Genomic DNA, 25,407 nt, shown 5'->3' with positions numbered 1-25,407 from the left:
GGTGTGTGGTCCTCTCTTTTTGGTTTGTCTTCTCTTTGTCACTACAGCAGTTCCTCTCCTCTTGCTGCCCAGACATTCCAGCAGCAGGTCAGGCCATGTGGTCTCTGGCCGCCAGTGGAGATGGTTTCCCACTCCACTGACCAGCGGGTTGTGTGACGTCCTCGCCGACTCGTAGAAGCTGTTTGCGAGCGCTCGGAAGCAGCGCTCCGACATCGGAACTCCCGCGATGTCGAGCAGCAGACGAGTGTCGTAATCCCTTGGCAGGTGGAGCGCCGGCCGAAGGGCTTTGTTCTGCATTCGTTGCAGCGTCTGGAGGTTGGTATCTGCAGCGTTTCCCGCATACTCTAGCACCGGCCTGATGAGTGCTAGATAGAGCGTGAGGCCACAGTGAAGGGGCAGCGTCGTCGTAGGGTTGAGGAGGGGATACAACGGGCGCAGCCGTCCAATCAGTCGGCCCCTGAGATCCCGGATGTGTGGACCCCAGGTCAGGCGTCGATCCAGGGTGACGCAGAGGTATGTTCCAGTGCACGACCACGGGATGGGGCCTCCCATGATCCGTACTTGCGGCACTGCGGCGGCGCGTAACCACCACCACCTGGCTCTTCCCGGCGTTGAACTTGAGCCGCCATTTCGTGGCCCATGCTCCGAGCTCGTTGCAGGCGAGCTGCAGGCGGCGGCGCATCAGCTGCGCGTATACAGCGCGGTATCGTCGGCGTAGAGCGTCAGATGTACCCTCGGTGTCGCCTTCGGGACGTCGGCAGCGAAGTGGGAGTACAGAAGGGGGCCAAGCACGGACCCTTGCGGTACTCCAGCTCGGATGTGGCGCGCCGTTGACATGCCACTGTCAGCACGCACATGGAAAGTGCGCCCGTGCAGGTATGACTGAAGAAGGCGGACTTGCGACACGGGTACCCCCTGAACCAGCAGCTTATACAGGAGGCCGTCGTGCCACACACTGCCAAAGGCCTCGGAGACGTCAAGGAGCACCGCCCCAAGGTACTCGCAATGCTCCAGGGCCCCCATCGCCTGCTCCACCAGTCGCAGTAGCTGATGCTGTGTCGAATGCCCACTGCGGAAGCCAAACTGCTCGTCAGGTAGCAGGCCTTCTTCTCCGACGTGACGCTGCAGCCGTTTGGCGAATATCCTCTCTAAGGTCTTCGAGAGCAAAGGCAGGAAGGAGTCTTATCGCGCAATAGTTGTGCGCCAGCCTGGGGTCTTTGCCAGCCTTCGGAATGGCGACCAACTCGGCGTGTTTCCACGCCACGGGGTAGGCGCCTGTGCGAAGGATGGCGTTGAAGGTTGCCGTGACAATGCGCACTGCTTCCGGCGGCAGCTTCTTCTGCAGTGCGTTGTCGATCTTGTCGCATCCCCCTGCCTTCCTGGGCTGTAGGAAGGCGAAGTGGCGTTGCGCTTCGTCCTCAGTGGTGGGTTCAATGAAGTCGTCCTCCTGTTGATTTAGGTACAGCTGGAGACGCTCCTGGATTGCGTTGTCGTCGACAACGTCGTCCACCGTCGTGAAATTATCCACGAAGGTGTCTGCGAGTACGCTGGCCTTCATGTCTGGCTCTGAACCGACGTCACGACCAACTCGTAGCTGCGGAATGCGCTGGCCCTTGCGCAGAAAGCTTCTGGTCATGGCCCAGGCGCTACCGTCGTCGATTCTGAGTGTGGCTATTTTGCCAGTCCAGTCCCGATTTCGGTGGTGGCCGACGGCAACCGAAATCTCCCAGCGCAGGCGGTTGAGCAACCGTTGGTGGCGAGGTTTCGCGTGATCTGCCACTCACGAAAAACCCATTTCTTCACACAGATCGACTCGAGCATGTCAGGCGGAAGCTGCTTGGAGTTCTCTTTCGGCTTCTGCTGTCCCCGCGGCGCTGCTGCATCTGCTGCCGCAAGTGTGTAGTGGGTGAATGCTGCTGGTGTTGCATCCAGCCCCTCCTCGTTGGGATTGAGTGTAGCTGTGACCGTATCTGCCAGTTGGTGTTGAGGGGCGCTGCAATGGTCAGGTGGTGCCATTCTGTCTGTGTCCAGGTCAAAGATCACTGGCAGGTGATCGGAAGACAAGGCACAGCGAGTGGTCGCAATCTTGTTGTGTGCTGCCCCTTTCACGATCGCGATGTCAAGCACGTCAGGACGGCCACGCATCGGGTAGTGCGTGGGGTCAAAGGGACCTAACACCATGGCGTCGTGGTCATTAACGACCCGGAGTAGCCGTCTGCCGCTGATGGTGGTGACCCTGGAATTCCACTCAGGGTGTTTTGCGTTGAGATCGCCGCCGTTGAACAGATTCCCGCGCATCGACAGCAGCGTCTCGACGTCCCTGGAGTAGAGGTGTCCTGACGGCTGTCGAAAGGCCGCCACAAATGTTACGGGCCCACGGATGTGTTGACCACGACGCCGGCGTCTTGGCGAGTTGCACCTGGTGGTGACGCAACGACGTCTTAACGTATACCGCTGTTCCGCCGCCGTGGGTGGCCCGGTCGGTGCAGTAGCAGCGAAAATTTGCCGCGCGCACGTCCACTCCCGGCTTCAGTCAAGTTTCTGTGACGAGACAGACGTCCACGTGTTCGTCCCGCAGAAACTGCCGAAATCCTCCCGCTTGGGAAGGAATGCTGTTTGCGTTCCACACACAAACGGTTAGACCCTGGATGTGCCTATCCATGTTTGGGTGTGGAAACAGCTGGTGTGGTGGTGGCCTGGGCGGCCGACAGCACTGCAGACGCAATCATCGGCGGGAGTTTTTGCAGGAGCTGCTTGAAGTCCTCCCTCAAGGCCCTGACTTCATCCGCGACGTTCACTGTGGATGTCCTGTCAGTGCGGCGAGATGGTGCCGCTTCGTGGGCTCGAACACTGTCACTATCACTTAACCATACGAGTCTGCCCTGACTTGTGAAGGGGGCAAGCTAAACATATACTGCTATTCCCGCATTAACCTATTTTTGTGGAGTGGGTTCCTCACGGTCCGAATTGGCCTGAGGTGTTTTCTGGGGAGTGTTGTCCTTGCTCTGTCACGTGATATTACTCTTGTAACAGGTCAGGCCAACGCGTGGTTGGCCTGTGGTGAATAGGGTGGCCCAAGTCCCTAATGAGCTTATTGTCGGACCGTTCGGCCTGCTCATAGAAGACCCGCGCCGATTGTTTAAATCGGTCGCGGAGGAAGGGGATGCCTGTTTTCTGTTGCAGCCGAACATTCGAATAGAGCCCCGGAAGGTGCAGTGCGAGCTTGAGCGCCCTGTTCTGCACCTTGTTTATGTGTGTGTCGGCTGCGTTGCCCCACACTACGGCCGCATATTCCAGAACTGGACGAACCAGTGCCAGATATAGCGTGATGCCGTGGTGGAGAGGCAAGGCAGACGACGCGTTGAGCAAAGGGTACAGAACGCATAAGCGCCCTATTGCTCTGCCCCTGACGTCCTCGATGTGGGCTTTCCACGTCAGCTTCTGGTTGAGGGTGACTCCCAGGTAGCGGCCAGTCTTGCTCCACGGGACGGGGCTTCCCATGACGGAGACAGGCGGAAGATCAGGTGGCAGTGGTCTTCAGGTGAACACCACTGCCTGGCTCTTCACCGCATTCTGTTTCAGGCGCCACTTAGTCGACCATGCACCAAGGGCCTCACATCCACGCTGGAGCAGGCGGCGCATCTCGACTGTCTTCATACTTCGAATAGCGCCGTGTCGTTGGTGTATAGTGTCAACTTCACTGGCGCCACGCGCGGAGCGTCGGCAGTGAATAGGGAATAGAGCAGTGGGCCGAGAACGGACTCCTGCGCCACTCCAGCATGGATGGGTCGGTGTGTGGACATCCCCTCGTCCAACCGGACGTGGAAAGTCCTGTCGGCCAGATATGATCAGAGTAGGACTCCGTGTGACGTCGGGACCCCATGCACAAAATATTTGTACCCGAGGCCATTGTGCCACATGGAGTCGAATGCCCTGGAGACGTCGAGGAACACCACCCCAAGATATTCCCGAGTTTCCAGGGCGCACATGGCCTCTTCCACCAGCTGCATCAGCTGATGAACCGTGGAGTGTCCCCTCTGGAAACCGAACTGCTCATCCGCTATCACTCCTCCTACTGTCACGTGGCGAAGCAGGCGCCTGGTGTAGAGGCGTTTGAACAACTTTGGAGAGTGCCGGTAGCAGGCTGATGGGTCTGTAGTTGGCGGCGTCATGCGGATCCTTGTTTGCTTTGGGGAAGGACACCACCTCTGCGTGTTTCCACGCACAGGGGTAGACACCCGAGCGAAGGACCTGGTTGAAGATACCCGCCAGCAGGAGATGGGCCTATGCTGGCAGGTTCTTCAGTAGGTGGTTGGTGACCCCATCAGCGCGTCCCAGCTCCCTAGTGTTGAGCGCCTTCTGCTGTGCGGCCACCTCTGCCTTGGAGATGGCGTCTATTACGTCTCCATCATCCGTTGCCTCCAGGAACACCGGGCGTTGCTCGGCTACCCGCTGGATATGGTCTTCATCCAGATTGTCGTCCACCGAGGTGAATGACGACTCGAATTGGTCCGCCAGGACACCTGTTTTGCCGTCTGGGCTGCAGACGACGTCTTGACCGACCTGTATCAGTGGTATGCTCTGTCGTCGGCTGCTTGCAGTAGCTGGCGGGGGAAGACATGCATAGCGGCGTCCACGCCCACTGCACCTGGATCAGGTGCGTCCACGATCGATTCCAGGACTGTCTCCTGGAACCGCTCACAGTACATGCGCCGGTATGTCTGTCGGCATGGTGGCAGTGTGGTTCCGGCAACATCTATGGTGAATACCACCGGCAGGTGGTCTGACGACAGCACACACCGTGTGGAGGCAGTCGTGTGGTGCCCGATGCCCTTTATGACTGCGACATCGAGCACGTCCGGCCGTCCCCTGGCCAGATAGATTGTGTGCTCCTGTGGGCCCAGGACCAGGGCACTGTTCCTCTGGGCAGCACGAGAAAGTCGACGGCCACTGACATTCGTGAGGCAGGAGTACCATTCCAGGTGCTTTGCATTGAAGGCACCCTCAGTGAACACCCCCCCCCCCCCAAATGCTAGCAGCAGGTCGACGTCTGCCTCCTGGAGGTGTCTGCAGCGTGGCCTGTATACTGCCACGAACATGAACATGATCTGCCCAGCTGTGGTGGTGCCAGTCAACCCGGTGTTTTCCAGGGAGCTGCACCTGGTGGTGCCTGAGTGATCCATGGACGTAGATGGCGGTGCCCCTGCCGGCTGTTGGCCTGTCATTGCGGTAGCAAACATAGTTTGCTACATGCACGTAGACCCCTGGTTTAAGGGGAATTTGGCAGACCAGGCAGAGGTCAATGGCCTCGTCCTGCATGAACTGGCGAAACTCACCTTGTTGGGAGAACAAGCTGTTTTCATTGAAGCCGCAAGCGGTGAGTCCATTTATGAGTGGACTATCCATGGTACGCCTTCGTGGTGACGGTAGCAGCCAGGAGGGCTTCCATGACTGCCGTGACTACCATGGGAAGTTGTTGGAGCAAGGCAGAGAGGGATCCCGGAAGAGCTCCCAGGTCTGCAGCTTCTGGTCGTGTTGATGGCGTGGGTGCAGCCGCAGGTGCGGGTGCGGGGGCGGCAGGGCGCGGCGTCGCCGTAGCGTCTGTTCTCTGGGCCGCGTGCTCAGCAGCCTGAGACGCGGTAGTGTTGACTGGATAGGCCCTTGAGGTGGTCGGTCTGGAAGTCAGCCAGTGGGGCTGACGAGCCAGGCGCGGTGGCTGATGTTATCTCATTCCAGTCTTGTTGCGGAAGTGGCGGGAAAGCCACTTGTCATGCCATGGTGGCGTCAGCGGACTCGCCCTTGGTGGCGGAGGCGAAGCTGGTGCCAGGTTGCACCTTCCTGGCAGGTGCTGTCCATCCTTTCTGCCTTGGGTGGCGTCAGAATGCAGCTACAGTTGCAGCACTCTGGTGCTTCCTCTCTCTTATTGGTGCAGCCCCAACTCTGGTGGGAGTCAGTGCCCTTGATGCAGCGGGCCGGCATGGAGCAGTAGTGCGCCACGTGATCAAGGCCCTGGCAAGAGAAGCACTGGGCGCACCTCCCCTTGGCCTTGAGCGGCTCCACTTCCACCCCAATCCGGGCCACCATCTGCAACTGAAAGATTTTCTTGTTTTTGAAGTTGTCTGGGAGGACAACTAGGAGAAAAGGCATATCTCGCCTCGCCCTAGGCAACTTCATGATGGTCACAGAGCTGGCCATGTAGCCCAGCCCCTCCAGTTCATCTTTGAGGTGTGAAGTCTCCATTTGCAGTGGGAGGTGGTGGAAGACCACCTTCAGCTGCTTCACGGGCTCCGCATTATGCATAAAGCAGTGTAGGTTGTCATTCTCTGTTATCTTCATGGCTGCTTGGTAGTCATCCATGGTGCCGGTCGAAACCTGGTATAGGTCTCGCCTGACACATTTGACCTTGGCAGCGGACACGACTGTCTGAAATTTATCATGGAAGGACTTGTAGGTGTACTTCCATGAAACAGTTATCGGTGTTGGGCAGGTGCCCGCCTCTTAGGTGGCTCAGTGGCCTCCATGGCCTCTGGCTCGTCGATGTGATCCCGTTGTCTGGTGACTGGTCTGCCTCAGTGGGGACAGGGTCGTTTGCCGTCTTCTGCTTCTGGCTTCTCCTGCAAATAGACTGAGAAAATGTGGAGGAGCTGTCCTCCTCCGTGGCTGCAGGCCTCTTTCTAGAGGGCTGAGAAGTATCCATGGTTTCTGACTCCAGCAGATAGCCAAGGTTGGTTTCTACTATGTCCTCCATCCTGTTGTTGTCTGCGTCAACTGGCAGAGCAGTGACGTCTTCTTTCGTCACGCCTGGAGGGACAGTGTCCGGTGCTGCAGTGTCCTCTTGATCGGAAGAGACCCATGGGGCAACCAGAGGTGCAGCAGTTTCTTGCGTAACTGTGACCGGTGGCGCAACACCTGTCCGGGCCGCCCTGACAGGGCAGTGTCGTCTTCTGTCGACGCGCCTGGCAGGGCTCCCGGCGGTACTTCCTGGCCACATATCCTATGGACAGGAGGTACTGCAGGAACTTGCGCTCACCTTGTTCGTCAGCAGCGCACTGCGGGTAGTCCTGTTGTGTATGTAAATGTGTCAGGACTTTGTATATTTGATCCGCTGTGAGCGGGCAAGCAGCCACAGAGGAAGAATCCAGGCCGTTGTCCATCGTCATTTGCCGCATCGCCGTACATGGGGGGCCGGACGGGGCTGCTGGCAGGGCTGACCCTCTCGCACGGCATCGCTCACTTGAGTGCTGGGCTCGAACAGAGGGCTGTGGGGCTGCTGGCTTGTAGGCAGGGCACTCCCTCTGCCATCTGCACCGGCGGGTGATCATGGCTGCCATGAGGTGCTCCCTCGGCGGTCCGCGCCCGTGGATGACTACCGCTGCTGGTGCAGGCTCCGACTGCCTGCCACGCCCCTGGACATCAGTGGGGGCAGCAGGACACTGCTCAACCGACTTGGCAGATGCCTTATCAGTGGCAGCGGAAGTGTAGCTCCTCCCAGTTCATACCAGCACAGATTGTGCTGGCTGTCCTCTTTTTGCGGCGGCATGCCGGAAGGCAGTGCAGCCGCAGTAACACGACACATGTTTCTCACTGCAATGACTGCATGTGGGCGCGTCTGTCCTCGGAATCTTGCATTCCCGACTGGGATGGTCACCCGCGTATTGATGTCATTGAGAACAGCCATAAACAGCGGCATGTCAGAGTAGTCCCTGGGTAACTTCATACACTCCCTGGTGCGTATCGGGAAGCCCAGGTCCTCGAGCAGCTCCTGCAGGTACCCAGGGTCCATGCTGAATGGGAGCTTGCGGAAGACAACTTTAAGAGTCTTCAATGACTCTGAGGAGTAGGTGAAACTGTGGAGTCCCTCTCTCTCAGCGAGGTCCATGACCCCACTATAGTCCTTTGCACTCATGTTTCCAAAGAAAACAAATACATAAATAGCTTCCAAAATTGAGGATATAATAAGCTGCTCCTTTAATTCATTTACAAGAACTGCTACTGCAGTTAAGCATCTTGAACAATCACGAAAGTCGATAAGCAGTCTCAGTCATCTTTGATACAGCGTCACACATGACTCTACCAGCATGCAATAAGTAAATGTAGCCTATGAGTTGTGCAACAAAATAACTGATGATGACTGAAGCTGAGAGGATATCAAATGCAGATTTGTAATAACAAGAAAAGCGTTTTCAAAAAAACATAAATTTGTGAAAATTGAATGTAAATTTATATGTTAAGAAGTTCCTTCTCAAGGTATTTTTATGGAACTGACCTTGTACAGAATTGAAACATAGACAATAAACCCATCAGACAAGAAGAAAATATAAGTGTTTGAGATTTGATGCTACAGAAAAATGCTGAAGATTATAACAGTAGACTGAGTAACTAATGAGGAGGCACTAATTCAAATTGGTGGAAGGAAATTTGTGACATAATCCAACTAAAAGACAGGACTGGTGGATAGGACCCTCAGGTAATCACCAGTTTGTTAGGCTTGAATACAGTACATAGCTTCAAAGTACAATGAAAAGGTTTTATGGGATAGACTACCATGGGTAGCTACATACACCTGCAATTTTTCCTTCCAATATTATACAAGCTTCACAGAAATTCTCCTGCCTACATTGTGGGACTAACACTCCTGGAAGAAATGATAATAGCAGAGAGTAGGCTTAACCACACCCAAGGGGATTCTTTCCAGTTTGAATTTTCACTCTGTGGTGAAGTATATGCTGATTTGCGACTTCCAGGCAGATCAAAACTATATGCTGCAGCAGGACTAAAACCTGGGGCATTTGTCTTACACAGGTGTGTGCTTTACGCTTTACTGAATAAACTATCAAAGCATGTCATCCCATCCCATATCTTAAGTTTGAAGCCTAGTCTGGTACACAGTTTTAATCTGCCAAGAAGTTTCAAATCAATGCACACTTCCTACAGAGTGAAAATTCAGTCTGTGTCATTGTCAGGCTGAAGACCATTAATAAATTATATGTAGCCAGTTCCTTGTTGTAGATGTAGATTCTGATCAAGTGTTTTGTTAGTAATGATACTTATTATCTGTGAGACTGTAGAATGAATTTTTTAAATGTAGGTTGAGCCTGTAAGGTATTTTAGAGACCAGATGAAACTGGTGTCTGCCAAAGTATGGCTTATAAATGGAAATTAAAGTTGATTTAGCCCTGTTGTTCAAGCTTCTGAATGTTTCTACAGCAGGATTTTTTAAAGAGCTGACATGTTTCACTGAAACTATGGCAGAGTTGTTCAATTTTTTTCAGCCAATGATGATTGGAAATATCATTAGTATAATAGGGTACAGCTCATCTGATGATTTGATACTAGTACAAAAAAATGGATGTTGGTAATGGTCTACTGTATATTTTCAGAACCACATACTGGCTGAAGCAGTGACATAGCCTAATGGAAAGACCATAATAAAATATGCTATTTAGTGGTCTGTTCAGCTTATTTAGGATTCCTGAAATGAGATATTACTAATGGTGAAAATTTTGTCAATGTTCTTCTAAGAACTTTGAATGATAAACAGGCAGAACCAAAGGAAATTGTAAGGCTAGCTTGATTAGGTTGCGCTGTTTATTTCCCTGTTATGGGGGATTTTTGTACTGATTTGGAAGCTAGTCTAATTAGAGAAGTAAATATAGAAATAATGATTACAGCCACTGTATAATCCATGTGTGACTGTAAAGTCTGTGGAGCCACTGTCCACCTGGTGGTGAAAATGAATGCTAACCAGTAGCATTGGTTCCATCTCAGAATGACCTACCTAGTAAATTTCTACATGCCTTTGGGTTTAATCACTTGTGTTGTTGTCCTTGCAATGAAGCAGATAAGTGATTAAGTATGTGTAGATTATACTTGTTTAGATCTTTGGTGAGCTTTGTCAAGTTAAGTCATCAAACCAAGACAGCCAACAATTGAATGATAGAATATACATTTTGTCTTTGTAGAGAGAGAACTTAACATCTTAATACAATGGCTGTTATTAAATTGTCTCTGGGACAGGACCTCCCTTTCCAATCCAACAATGAATGTACATATTGTTGAGGTGCTCACGGGCATTAGTGTGAGAGGAGGCTGGTGCATGATTGTGTTGAAACCTCATCCTTTTTTGGACAATGAGGGGTACAGTCTCACAAGAACTGTGGCAGCACATCTTGCAGGAATGCAGGTAATGTGGACCAGTCAAACAGGGAGACAGCAAGTAAGTTCCTATTAGGTGATTTTGGACAATGCCCAGACATACATTTACAGAGACTCATTGCTGGTGGCCACCATTGTGAATGGCATGCGAATTTTCCTCACTCCAGACATGGCTGTCCCAGTTGCCGAATACGCCTTCAAGAGTGAATGAGGCTTCATGTGTGTACAATGCAAACTGTAAGAAGTTTGACACAACAGCATTGTGGTGTATAATCCACTGACAGAAGTGAATGCTGAGCTCAAAATCCATTGATCCCTGTGCTTGCAAATGGTCTTTATGATAGGGGTCTAATACTTGTCCCCACCACTCGCCAAACTGTATCCCTCAAGTCATGTCTTCTGTTTTCTGGTCGAAAATGTACGCTGTTTATCACCCGCTGTCTGTTCCAATGTACAACAGACACCCGGTATCTTTGCAAGAGTGCAGCACAAGTGCATGCACCACTGCAATACATGCATTGAAATGGTCATCACTTTGAACAATTGCTATTAGCTACATTGTTGTTATGTGCTGTCCCTGTGTATGTCTATTAAACAATGTATATGCATTAATGACCATTTACCCCTTGTATCAATATAATCAGTTGTGGATTTACTATCACCTGTTTCAATTTAACTGAAAATGTTTGAGACACCCTGTATACATTAAAGCCCATTAACATGCATGTGATTTAGTTTATGAATAACAGCATGTGTAGTTTATCAAATTGTCCTTGTTATATTATTTATGTTAAAAATAAAAATGTATTGTATAAGTTTTTTTCTTTCCATTTTCATTTTATATAGCTTCAGACTAACTGACAGTTTGCTAATTTTTTGCAGACATTGGGTCCGAAGAGAACGTGATGAAGGGAAGAAGACTGTATATGATGTGTATCAGCTGGCATTAGTTACATGGCGAGATAATTTGTTTAAACAGTTGAACAAACAGGTATTGGTACTGCTGCAGCAGCACAGATGGTATTTTTTTAAAAATAGAAAAATACAGTGAGACCAAATTTAGTGGAACAGAAAATTGTGATTAGACTGCTGTAACTTCCATGAAGACTGGTATTTCATTGTATACTGCTCTTCACAATTATGCAAAATGAATCAACTTTCAATCAATATATCTGCACACCATTTAGTATTATTTTCAGTATATTCCATATCTTACAGGCAGTTGTAGACATATACTGCTAAAGATGTATTGTGATTTGTTACTTGTAAGTACCATTTTAGTTAGTATTTTCAGTTCACTCATTAATTTTAACATGAGGGACACTCCATTTTCTCATTCCTATACTAAATATAGATTTACCTTATCCAAGGCGTACAGTCAGTGGTTCAGTGACATCTGCTGCATAACGCAGTGCCAGGTAAGATGGCTCAATAGTTAGGACCCTTTACTGACATTTAGAAGAAATAAGTTTCAGATCCCTGCCAGCTCACCATGATATAGATTTCCCGTGATTTTTCTGAAATCAGTGGAACAAATGCCATAATAGTATCTTAAATAAGGCCACAACTGTATTTCTTCAACATCCTTATCCTCTGAATTTGTTCTCTGTTTTCAGTGATGTCTTCCTTCCTTCCGGCTTTCCACTCAGAAATTGTTCAGTTGGAAGTAACAGGCTGCATTTTGGAAAAGGAAAGAAACTTATTCTTGTTTCCATTTTGTTTCAATATTAGAATAAATCATCAAGTGGACACATAATGTGAGGGAAGATCGGAAAGTAATGCACAATAATTTTATTACCAAAAAGGTTATTAGGTAATAAAACAAAAAAGTCACAGTTGTACTTAGATCTTTTACCTACTTTTCTTCATAGTCACCAATGTTATTCAACACATTTCTCCCATTGTGGTACCAGTTTCAATATACCCTGTTAGTAGAAGTCCATTTGATTGGAGTATAACCATCTACGGACTGCTGATTTCATTTCTGCATCTGTTATGAAGTGTTAGCCGGCCAGGAATTTATTCGTGGTACCAAACAGATGAAAGTATAATGATGCAAGTTCTGGACTTAATGATGGATAACAGAGCACCTACCACCCAAATTTGGCAATTTTCTCATGACAGGAGCAGTATTGTGGGGGTAAGCTTTGTCATGAAGAACTTTGACACTGTCAGCATTACTGTTGTTGTATTTATCACAAACAGCATGATACAATGTAACCAAAGTTTTAATGTTAGCTGCAGCATTCACACTGGTCCCATATTCACTGGAGTCCATCAATAACACATCATCCATATCCCAGAACGCTGTCATAAGCATTTTTCAAGCAGGTTGAGTCACTTTGAACTTTTTTCATGCTGGGGAACCAGCATGTTTCCACTCCATAGAGGCCTGCTTGTTTTTGGGCATGTAGTGGTATGCCCATAACATATCATCACTGACTTTCTGCGGCACAATGCATTAACTGATCAAAGCTTGTCATCATTTGCTGGCCCTTATGGTCATCTGTCAGGTTCTTAAGCACCCAGTGAGAACTAACATTATGAAATTTCAAAGTGTTATGAACAGTGTCATACACCACACCACAGGAATTTTTAGCTGCTGCAAAAAGGTTTGCACTTGCAACATTAGTCATTTAAAATTGCCGCCCCAATGGCTCCAACATACTGTGGGTTTCAGTTATAACTGGCCTCTCAGAGTGTGGCAAATCACTAATCTTCACATGGCCCTCTTGGAAGAATGCGCATCACTTGGAGACATAGCTATGGTCCTATGCAGTTGTTCCCATACATGTCATGCATGTCCTTCTGAATTTCACTTGGTTTATGCTCTGTGGCCCACAAATATTGAACTACACTTTGCTGCTCCTCAGAGGTAGATAACAGTAACATGTGTGCCATGTTTTGATGACATTAAAGTGTGTGCCTTGTTTTTTTCATAGTTTAGGCTTCTCTTGTTAGAGCTGAACATGGAAACAAAATGCTCTGTGTAGTGCAAACTTCAAACTATACTGTAATAAAATTTCAACATTCTAGCTGCAGTACTAAGGGATAAAAACATTATTGTGCATTACTTTCCAATCCTCCCTTGTTCCTGTTAATCTACTCTTGAAAGTCCTGGGATATCAAACAGAAGTTCTCTTTATTCATAGTCTGGAAACTTATACAGTAATAGTAACTGTAATCTTGATCATTAACACAGTGATTCAGAATGAAGACTTTTTTGCTCATGTGTAAGATAACTGTGATATAAATTTAGATATGTAATATCGTAAACCACAAATAATCTAAAGAATCAGTTAATTTGTTCTCATCTTCTCCATACAATTCATGAAACAATTTTGAAAATGTTTTCAACTTTATATGCTTCTACAACCTCTACAGGCAAACTGAAAGTGCTGATTTGAGTGGTTGCTCTCTTGATTGAATAAGTTCCTTCTCTGACTGCCTTCAAAGCTATCATTTGTTTTCATCACACGCAATCTGCAGACACGTTCCCTTCAGTGAAAGTGTTATACATTTTATTCTTACAGATTTCATATCTATTCTTTATGGGTTGTATAACATAGTGACAGCACATTAAGAATTACATATCTAAGTATGGTAGTCTTTTGTGATCCAATTACCACAGCTAGAGCATCTTAACTCAGTGATGGAAAAAAATTCACCACTATGTGACATAAATGAAAGTTGGTGGATATTTTTCTACATCTGAAAGATGATGCCTGTTCAAATTTCATGCCAGTCGCATAACAGTGGCACTAGTAGTGCCACTATGAGGATGAAAATCAAGTTCACTTTAAATACACACCATAATGGTCATAAGCATTAGTTACCTTTGAGTCTGCATGTGGTGAGTTGATGTTAATCACGAATGCCATTAAGGCAACAAAGACATCATTATCAACACCTCACTGAGTTTGAATGAGGTCATGTATGAGAAGCTAGATGTTCCTTCTGTGATATTGCTGAAAAACTTGGCAATGTTGCCTCTGTACATGATTGCTGTCAGCAGTGGCCACAAGAATGTACGGTCGCAAGAAGACTGGGCTTCAGTCAGCCACATGGCTCTAACAAGAGGGAAGATCATCGTGTTTGGTGTATGGCCCCTGTGTATCATACTGCAACAGCAGCAGCAATTTGAGGATCAGTTGGCACCACAGTGACACAAAAAACTGTATCAAGTTGTTTACTTCAAGGACAGCTCTGAGCCAGATGCCCTGTAGCATGCATTCCACTGACCTCAAACCACCATAGACCGCAACTTCAGTGGTGTCATGTGAGAGCTCATTGGAGGACGGGATGGGGGTCTGTTGTGTTTTCTGATGAAAGCTGGTTCTCTACCTCAGTGCCAGTGGCATTCATGTGTTGGTTAGGAAGCCAGTTGAGGGCATGCAACCACACTGTCTGCATGCTTGACACACTGAAACTGTATCTGCCGTTATGGTCTGGGGTGCAATTTTGTATGATAGCAGGAGCACTCTCATGGTTATCCCACACACCCTGACTGCAAATCTGTATGTCAGTCTGATGGTTCCATCTTTTGAGCTTTCATTCATGAACAGGATTCTAGGGGATAATGCTTGCCCACATACTGCTGTTGTAAGCCAACATGCTCTACAGAGTGTGGACATGTTGCCTTGGCCTGAACTACGAAGTGCAACAGGCATGGAACACCATCCCACAAACTGACATCCATCATGTGTACAACAGAGTGAATGCATGTTTGCATGCTTACATTGAACATTCAGGCAGCTTTACTGGTTATTAATACACCAGTGTTTCACATTTGCAATGGCTTGTATCCCTCTTATATTAACCTGTGATCTTGCAGTGTTATTCACTTAACTATGTTACCTAGACAAATGTATTCCCAAAATTTCATTACTTAACATTAATTAGTTTTTTGGTGTTGCATTTTTTCTATTTGTTTGTGTTCATATGAAACAGTGACAAAATTATTATATTACTGTAGTTGCAGTAACTGGTGATTGGCAGGGAAGTGCACTGTACACAGTTTCACACACACTGCAAGTGGCTAACAAAACCAATCAAATATAACTAAATAGCTGATATGAAGGTATGAAAAGGGAAAGTGATTATCAACACACTTTGTGTATAACATATTGTCTTGAAATAAATAAGCTCCATAGTAGCAGTATACAGTTGTGCTTTTCTTTCATCTCAATCTAAACTTCCAAAATAAAGCCACAGTAAAAATTACTTTTAAGTTTCTGTAAATAATGTTTTTATTTTTATTTTAATGCCATGACCAAGTTAGGTAGGTGTTTGACACACTTGACTTGCGTTTGCTTCAAACCTGCATCTGGCCACCCTGGTTTACTTTTTCCATGTTGTTGTTGTTGTTGTTGTTGTGGTCTTCAGTCCTGAGACTGGTTCGATGCAGCTCTCCATGATACCCTATCCTGTGCAGGCTTCTTCATCTCCCAGTACTTACTGCAACCTGCATCCTTTTAAATCTGTTTAGTGTATTCATCTCTTGGTCTCCCTCTATGATTTTAACCCTCCACACTGCCCTCCAATGCTAAATTTGTGATCCCTTGATGCCTCAGAACATGTCCTACCAACCGGCCCCTTCTTCTAGTCAAGTTGTGCCACAAACTCCTCTTCTCCCCAATTCTATTCAACACCGCCTCATTAGTTATGTGATCTACCCATCTAATCTTCAGCATTCTTCTGTAGCACCACATTTCAAAAGCTTCTATTCTCTTCTTGTCCAAACTACACTCCTGGAAATGGAAAAAAGAACACATTGACACCGGTGTGTCAGACCCACCATACTTGCTCCGGACACTGCGAGACGGCTGTACAAGCAATGATCACACGCACGGCACAGCGGACACACCAGGAACCGCGGTGTTGGCCGTCGAATGGCGCTAGCTGTGCAGCATTTGTGCACCGCCGCCGTCAGTGTCAGCCAGTTTGCCGTGGCATACGGAGCTCCATCGCAGTCTTTAACACTGGTAGCATGCCGCGACAGTGTGGACGTGAACCGTACGTGCAGTTGACGGACTTTGAGCGAGGGCGTATAGTGGGCATGCGAGAGGCCTGGTGGACGTACCACCGAATTGCTCAACACGTGGGGCGTGAGGTCTTCACAGTACATCGATGTTGTCGTCAGTGGTCGGCGGAAGGTGCACGTGCCCGTCGACCTGGGACCGGACCGCAGCGACGCACGGATGCACGCCAAGACCGTAGGATCCTACGCAGTGCCGTAGGGGACCGCACCGCCACTTCCCAGCAAATTAGGGACACTGTTGCTCCTGGGGGAATGGAGACGTGTCGTCTTCAGCGATGAGAGTCGCTTCTGCCTTGGTGCCAATGATGGTCGTATGCGTGTTTGGCGCCGTGCAGGTGAGCGCCACAATCAGGACTGCATACGACCGAGGCACACAGGGCCAACACCCGGCATCATGGTGTGGGGAGCGATCTCCTACACTGGCCGTACACCTCTGGTGATCGTCGAGGGGACACTGAATAGTGCACGGTACATCCAAACTGTCATCGAACCCATCGTTCTACCATTCCTAGACCGGCAAGGGAACTTGCTGTTCCAACAGGACAATGCACGTCTGCATGTATCCCGTGCCACCCAACGTGCTCTAGGAGCTGTAAGTCAACTACCCTGGCCAGCAAGTTCTCCGGATCTGTCCCCCATTGAGCATGTTTGGGACTGGATGAAGCGTCGTCTCACGCGGTCTCCACGTCCAGCATGAACGCTGGTCCAACTGAGGCGCCAGGTGGAAATGGCATGGCAAGCCGTTCCACAGGACTACATCCAGCATCTCTACGATCGTCTCCATGGGAGAAGAGCAGCCTGCATTGCTGCGAAAGGTGGATATACACTGTACTAGTGCCGACATTGTGCATGCTCTGTTGCCTGTGTCTATGTGCCTGTGGTTCTGTCAGTGTGATCATGTGATGTATCTGACCCCAGGAATGTGTCAATAAAGTTTCCCCTTCCTGGGACAACGAATTCACGGTGTTCTTATTTCAATTTCCAGGAGTGTATTTATCGTCCATGTTTCACTTCCATACATGGCTACACTCCATACAAATACTTACAGAAATGACTTCCTGACACTTAAATCTATACTCGATGTTAACAAATTTCTCTTCTTAAGAAGACTGTCATTGACAGTCTACATTTTATATGCTATCTACTTCGACCATCATCAGTTGTTTTGCTCCCCAAATAGCAAAACTCCTTTACTACTTTAAGTGTCTCATTTCCTAATCTAATCCCCTCAGCATCACCCAACTTAATTCGACTACATTCCATTATCCTCATTTTGCTTTTGTTGATGTTCATCTTATATCCTCCTTTCAAGACATTGTCCATTTCATTCAACTGCTCTTCCAAGTCCTTTGCTGTCTCTGACAGAATTACAGTGTCAATGATGAACCTCAAAGTTTTTATTTCTTCTCCATGGATTTTAATACCTACTCCAAATTTTTCTTTTGTTTCCTTTACTGCTTGCTCAATATAAAGATTGAATAACATCGGGGAGAGGCTACAACCCTGTCTCACTCCCTTCCCAACCACTGCTTCCCTTTCATGCCCCTCGACTCTTATAACTGCCATCTGGCTTCTATTCAAACTGTAAAAAGCCTTTCACTCCCTCTATGTTACCCCTGCCACCTTCAGAATTTGAAAGAGAGTATTCCAGTCAACATAGTCAAAAGCTTTCTCTAAGTCTACAAATACTAGAAACGTAGGTTTGTCTTTCCTTAATCTTTCTTCTAAGATAACTCGTAGGGTCAGTATTGTCTCACATGTTCTAATATTTCTACGGAATCCAAACTGATCTTCCCCGAGGTCAGCTTCTACCAGTTTTTCCATTCATTTGTAAAGAATTCTCGTTAGTATTTTGCAGCTGTGACTTATTAAACTGATAGTTCAGTAATTTTCACATCTGTCAACACCTGCTTTCTTTGGGATTGGAATTATTATATTCGTCTTGAACTCTGAGGGTTTTTCACCTGTCTCACACATCTTGCTCACCAGATGGTAGAGTTTTGTCATGACTGGCTCTCCCAAGGCTGTCAGTAGTTCTAATGGAATGTTGTCTACTCCTGGGGCCATGTTTCAACTCAGGTCTTTCAGTGCTCTGTCAAACTCTTCAGCAGTATCTTATCTCCCATTTCATCTTCATCTACATCCTCTTCCATTTCCATAATATTGTCCTCAAGTACATCGCCCTTGTATAGACCCTCTGTATACTCCTTCCACCTTTCTGCTTTCCCTTCTTTGGTTAGAGCTGGGTTTTCATCTGAGCTCTTGATATTCATACAAGTGGTTCTCTTCTCTCCAAACGTCTGTTTAATTTTCCTGTGGGCAGTATCTATCTTACCCCTAGTGAGATAAGCCTCTACATCCTTACATTTGTCCTCCAGCCATCCCTGCTTAGCCATTTTGCACTTCCTGTCAATCTCATTTTTGAGCCTTTGTATTCCTTTTTGCGTGCTTCATTTACGGCATTTTTATATTTTCTCCTTTCATCAATTAAATTCAGTATTTCTTCTGTTGTCCAAGGATTTCTACTAGCCCTTGTCGTTTTACCTACTTGATTCTCTGCTGCCTTCACTACTTCATTCCTCAGAGCTACCCATTCTTCTTATACTGTACTTCTTTCCTCCATTTCTGTCAATTGTTCCCTTATGCTCTCCCTGAATCTCTGTTCAACCTCTGGTTTACTCAGTTTATCCAGATCCTATCTCCTTAAATTCCCTCCTTTTTGCAGTTTCTTCAGTTCACTAAATCCCTTCAGGCCAATACTGGGCTGGTTCCTTTGAAAGGACATGGCCGACTTCCTTCCCCAACCTTCCCTAATCTGATGTGACCAATGACCTCACTATTTGGCCCCCATCCACAAACCAACCAACCAACCATCTATCCTAATGTAATACAGGCCAGCAGGTTATTTGTAACATGCCATTGGCTTTTTATGGTTTTTCTTAGAGGATATTGTGGTGATATTTGAATAATGATAGATCACTGCTCACCAAATAAAAATGGCATTAAACAGCAGATGGATATTGATAAAAGTATGGTTGCCAGCTGATCTTTTTGGCAAAGTCACTTTGCTGACCATATGAAACTGTTGTCATAAACATTCAGTTATATGGTATTGCAGTGCCTGTGTTGTTCAGAAGTATGATGCAGAGTTCCTTCAGGCATGCTTGCATGTGTGAAGGAACAGGCACAGTGACAACTACAGCCATTATGAAATACATGAATTGTATTCACAGTTGCCAATATGAACAACCACCAGCTATATAATGGAATAAAAACAATGAAAATTTGTGCCAGACCGGGACTTGTACTCAGATTCCCTGCTTATTGCAATTGGTCACCTTACCATTAGATTATCCGAGTCCACTTCATGGCCAGAACTCAGACTTCTGTATGTTGTTGTTCATGTGCCTATAGCCTACTCTTGTACATCAATCATGTATATTCCTGTGCAGGCGAGATATTTTAAGTTATGTCCGAAAGAACACAGCATCATACTTCTGAACAACACAGGCTCTGCAATATCATATTTATCAGCTGACACTGGGTATGTGACTTTCAATTAATATTCTCCCCTGTACAGGAATATGCATAATGGATGTACAATGGAAGTTTGGGTCCGGCCATGAAGCATGCTCAGATAGCGTAATGGTAAGGTGATCATTTGCAGTAAGTGGGAATACTGGGTTTGAGTCATCCAGCAGATTTTCATTGTGATTCAAATATACAGCTGATAGTTGTACATATTTGCAGCTGCAAATACATGTCATGTATTAACGTGTATCTTGATTACACTTATGTCAGAAGTGCTTCTTTCATTCTCCTTTGGTGCTTTCACTGCTTATGGGTCTTCATGTTTTTTGTCAATTGAGGTGGCACATTGGTATTGGTACTAGATGTACATTAGGAGAGAGCAGAGTTCAAATCACCATCTAATGATTTGAATTTAAGTTTTCCATGGTATCTCTGAATCTGTTAAGCTGATGCCTTGGGTTGCTCTTTTGAAAATGCCAAAGGCAGTTTCCTGCCCCATGCTTGGTCAATCAGAATTTGTGCTAGCCTGTAATGACTTTGTCATCAGTAATGTTGGATGTTAACAAGATGTTAAACCCATTTTTTTAATTTTAGTTTTTCATCCAGGCTGTATAAAATTGTTTTTCTATTTTAAGCAAAAATTCATTTACTGATGTGTAACTACACTCTGTATTCCTAATTTGGTGCACACATCATGATTCCATTTGTTGGCAAAAATCTATTTATGATAGATGTACAGCTACAGTCAGCTGAAAGTAAGACACAGAGGAATTAAAGACATTAGCTGTCAGTGGGCATTGATTAATATCAATCGGGCAAGTTGAAAATTTGTGCTGTACTGCAGTTCAGACTTTCCCCACTGATGTAAATCAGTGCTGAATGGCAGCTAATATCTTTAATTCCTTTGCATCCTGATTCATATTGGCTGTAGGGGCAAAATGGTGTCTGTTGTTTGAGACATTTCTGAAAGAACAGAAGCAACATACACACAATTGGAGGTAAACTGCCAAACTATAACTCCTTCCTGTTCCTGCATTACTTGCCACACCATGAGTGTAATCATGTTGATTTCTCATATGCTTTTTAGTCGAAAGTAAGTTGCTGAACAATTAAAACACTGAAGACCACTGTATGTCGGCCAATTTTGTTATCTCTTACACCACAGCTTTCATGTGTAGCTATGGGTTGAAACTGGATTTTTTAATGTTTCTTTCAGGTGACAAATGCTGTTTTGAAATTAATTGAAAGGGAACGTAATGGAGAAACAATAAACACAAGATTAGTAAGTGGAGTTATCAACTGTTATGTTGAATTGGGTAAGTGCACATTACTTATCAGTGGCAGTAGTTCTGGTGGTAGTCTTTTGTACAGAGATAATGGAGATTTATTATGTGGAATGACTGTTACTCATGACACAGGTAAAAAAAAAAATTGTGTCCGTAGGCTAATTTATGATGCCGCAGGAATAAATTTTGTTGTCATTATATTTCTGGGAAGGAACTCTAGCAGTTTAAGTTTGCCTTATTTTGCAAATCTGTGATGACTGTCACATGCATGGCAAATATTTAATCTCTGGTGCCACAGTTAGTCTGGTCTGTAAATTCATCAAACTTATACATACAGACTTCAAAGTTTTTCCCTGCCTGAATTTTTAAAATGTGCATTGATAATGGCAAAAATACCCCTTGTTATATAGTGAGCAAACACTCTATTCTGACATGGCACTACAGTGTTGTCACCTTGTGCACTAAAACATGTTCATATCATTCATGTCATGCTGTCTCCAAGAAAACTGACACACTGTTATCCCAGGTTTGATATATCATTCGTAGTAACCATGTGGGAGTAATCCATAGCACGTACATCACCTCATTTACGTGTTTTTTCCACCCTAGGCTCACTCAACTGAGCTGAGACATGACAAATGACACTTTTTATTGTATTTGTGCATACTGAAGAAATACGTTGGGGAGATATATGTTGAGCATGAGCGTAGAGTCATCCGAAAGTAATAATTCTCTGATAACATTTCAATAGAAAATGACAATGAGCAACTGGATAATTCTGTATGTGTTCTGCTCAGCACTCTATTGTGTGGATGACTGTGAATGGTATTACACTTGGATGACATCTACATCTACATCTACAGGGCTATTCTGAAAATCACACATAAGTGCTCAGCAGAGGGTTCATTGAATCATCTTCACACTAATTCTCCATTATTTCCACTTTTGAACAGTGTATGGAAAACAATAACACATATGTCTTTCCTTTCAAGCTCTGATTTTATTATGATGATCATTTCTTCTCATGTAGGTCAGCGTCAACAGAATATATTCAAATTCAGAGGAGAAAGATCATGACTGAAATTTTGTGGGAAGATCCTGCCGCTACGAAAAACGCCTTTGTGTAAATGATTTCTGCCCCAAATCCTGTATTGTGTCTGTGACACTCTCCCCCATATTTCTTGATAATACAAAATGTGCTACCCTTCTTTGAACTTTCTTGATGCACAGCAGTACTCCAGAAGACAGACAAGTGCAGTGTAGACAATCTCCTTAGTAGATCTGTTGCATCTTCTGTGTTCTTTCCAATATAAGTTTTTTGTAATAGTAATTCCTAGGTATTTAGTTGAATATATGGCCTTTAGATTTGATTCATTTATTGTGTAACCAAAGTTTAATTGATTTTTTTTAGCACCCATGTGGATGACATCACACTTTTCATCATTTAGAGGCAATTGCCAATTTTTATATCATACAGATATCTTATCTAAATTGTTTTGCAATTGGTTTTGATCTTCTGATGTCTTTATTACACGATAAATGTCTGCATCATCTGCAAATACCAAGCAAGGTGGCACAGTGGTTAGCACACTGGACTTGCATCCAGGAGAACAATAGTTCAAACCCACACTCGGCCATCCTGATTTAGGTTTGCTTCAGGCAAATGCTGGGATGGTTCCTTTGAAAGGGCACGGCCAACTTCCTTCTCCATCCTTCCCTAATCCAGTGGGACTGGTGACCTCACTGTTTGGTCCCCTCCGCCCCCAAATTAACCAACGATCTGCAAACGACCTAAGATGGCTGCTCAGGTTGTCTCCTGAATAATTTGTAAATATAAGGAGCAGCATAGGGCCTATAATACTACCTTAGGAAATGCCAGAAATCAGTTCTGTTTTACTCAATGACTTTCCATCAGTTACTATGAACTGTGACCTCTCTGACAGGAAAACACAAGTGTAGTCACATAACTGAGACAATATTCCATGAGCACGCAATTTGATAACAAGCTGCTTGTGAGCTTTAGTGTCAAAAACCTTCTATAAATCTAAAAATATGGAATCAGTGTGAAATCCTCTGTCAATAGCACTCAACAATTCGTGTGAGTTAAGAGCTAGTTGTGCTTCAGAAGAACAATGTTTTCTAAATCTGTGTTGACTGTGAGTCAGTAGACTATTCTCTTCAAGGTAATTCATAATGTTCAAACACAATATACGATCCAACATCCTGCTGCATGTCAATGATATGTGTCTGTAATTTAGTGAATTACTCCTGTTGCCTTTTTTGAATATTGGTGTGATCTATGCAACTTTCCAGTCTTTGGGAATGCACCTTTCATTGACCAGGTGATATTATGTAATTGTTAAATATGGAACTGTTGCATCAGTATACTGTGAAAGGAACCTAATTGGTATACAGTCTGGATCAGAAGACTTGGTTTTATTAAGTGATTTAAGTTGCTTCACTACTTTGAGGATATCTACTTCTAAGTTATTCATTTTGGCAGCTGTTCTTGGTTAAAATTTTTCATGAGACCTGATTTTGATGGCTGTGTGGATTTAATTTTGGATTGTCCAGTCTAGTTTTAGGTTTTTCACCATGTTACCATCAGGAAGTCTTAATCTAGCTCTGTTGCTAGCCCTTTGAGTTTCTATGAGCCATACTGAGCAGACAGCTCATGTCATTGCACAGGCAAATGCTTCAAGATACATTTTTCACTTCACTGTTAGTAACACAAACATATTCAGTAAACAAGTGTTGTGATGAATGCCCATGTGATGAGCAACACTGCACACTGTCAACCCTTGTTGACACAGAATGACAGTGTGAATAAGATTAAATGGTGTAGTGATGTGTCAGGATAATATCACACACTGAGCTGTTCCAGCAATCTTAGCTCAATCACTTAAAATTGGAGCAACAATGCACTCTCTGAAACTGTACTTTAACATACTACAGATAGAATGTGCTATCAGAAAACTATCTTAATTTATTACTGTGGTGCCTAACTGCTTGTTGAGAGGTTCAAACATTGATGGTGGTGTTACATTATCTGTACATAAGATACAATGATAGATATAAACTTTTGTTTGTGAAGAAACAATATTAGAGAAGGAAAGTTGCTACTCACCATGCAGCGGAGATGCTGAGTCGCGATAGGCACAACAGAAAGATTCACACAATTATAGCTTTCGGCCATTAAGGCCTTTGTCAGCAATACACACACACACACACACACACACACACACACACACATGCGTGCAAATGCAACTTACACACACGTTTCCAGTCTCAGACAGCTGAAATCACACTCAGTTGTCTGAGACTGCAGACAAGTGTGCACCTCTATATGGTGAGTAGCAATTTTCCTTCTCTAATATTGTTACATTCAATCCTGGATTTTCCATTGTGTGTTTGTGAAGTGTATGTTAATCCTTAGATCATGCTATTCCTTGTGCCACTGTCTGTTTGCACCCATGTAATTATTCCCATGCTTTGTGGCTATTTCTTGCAGTGCTGTGTAATGTGAAACATTTTGGTGCACTTTTCCCAAATCAAGTGATAGTTGTATTTGCAAGTTGCCAACAATTTGAAGCTTTTGGCAGCAGGAAAGCAGGAATGTGTACTATGAAAATAAGGACATTGTAGTTGATTTATTTTGACAGTGTCATGAAGGTTTTTACTGGAGGAGTGAATGTGAACACAGTATTTTTTGGGCCGCATGGGATTAGCCGAGCGATCTAAGGCACTGCAGTCATGGACTGTGTGGATGATCCTGGCAGAGATTCGAGTCCTCCCTCGGGCATGGGTGTGTGTGTTTGTCCTTAGGATAATTTAGGTTAAGTAGTGTGTGAGTAACTCGTCTCCTACCTTCCAAACTTAACAGAAGTTCTCCTGCGAACCTTGCAGAACTAACACTCCTGAAAGAAAGGATATTGCAGAGACATGGCTATGCCACAGCCTAGGGGATATTTACAGAATGAGATTTTCACTCTGCAATGGGGTGTGCACTGATATGAAACTTCCTGGCAGATTAAAACTGTGTGTTGTACCGAGACTCAAACTCGGGACCTTTGCTTTCTGCAGGAAAATGCTCGATCAACTGAGCTACCCAAGCACAACTCACGCCCCATCCTCACAGCTTTACTTCTGCCAGTACCTCTTCCCCTACCTTCCAAACTTAACAGAAGCTCTCCTGCGAACCTTGCAGAACTAGCACTCTGGAAAGAAAGGATATTGTGGAGACATGGCTTCGCCACAGCCTAGGGGATGTTTGCAGAATGAGATTTTCACTCTGCAGCCGTGTGTGCGCTGATATGAAACTTCCTGGCAGATTAAAACAGTGTGCCGGTTCATAGGAGACCTTCTGTTAAGTTTGGAAAGTAGGAGACGAGGTAC

At 45.6% G+C, this 25,407-nt stretch overlaps 1 protein-coding gene across 4 annotated transcripts in view; it reads left to right on the top strand.

Annotated features, from left to right (window-relative positions):
* LOC126297745 (cullin-1-like) overlaps nt 1-25,407 on the top strand; it is a 217,096-nt gene that overhangs the window by 118,567 nt on the left and 73,122 nt on the right. For all 4 annotated transcript variants that reach the window (XR_007552574.1, XM_049988905.1, XM_049988906.1 and 1 more), the window contains exons 6-7: nt 11,038-11,146; nt 20,943-21,042. Coding sequence is in view for 3 of the 4 variants with exons in the window: in XM_049988905.1 (XP_049844862.1) it covers nt 11,038-11,146; nt 20,943-21,042 (209 nt within the window). In the remaining variant the exon portion in view is untranslated. The remainder of the gene's footprint in view (nt 1-11,037; nt 11,147-20,942; nt 21,043-25,407) is intronic.

The sequence above is a fragment of the Schistocerca gregaria genome, chromosome X (genome assembly GCF_023897955.1).
Source record: "Schistocerca gregaria isolate iqSchGreg1 chromosome X, iqSchGreg1.2, whole genome shotgun sequence".
NCBI classification, from domain to species: domain Eukaryota; kingdom Metazoa; phylum Arthropoda; class Insecta; order Orthoptera; family Acrididae; genus Schistocerca; species Schistocerca gregaria.
This window is presented reverse-complemented; position numbering and strand designations above follow the sequence as displayed.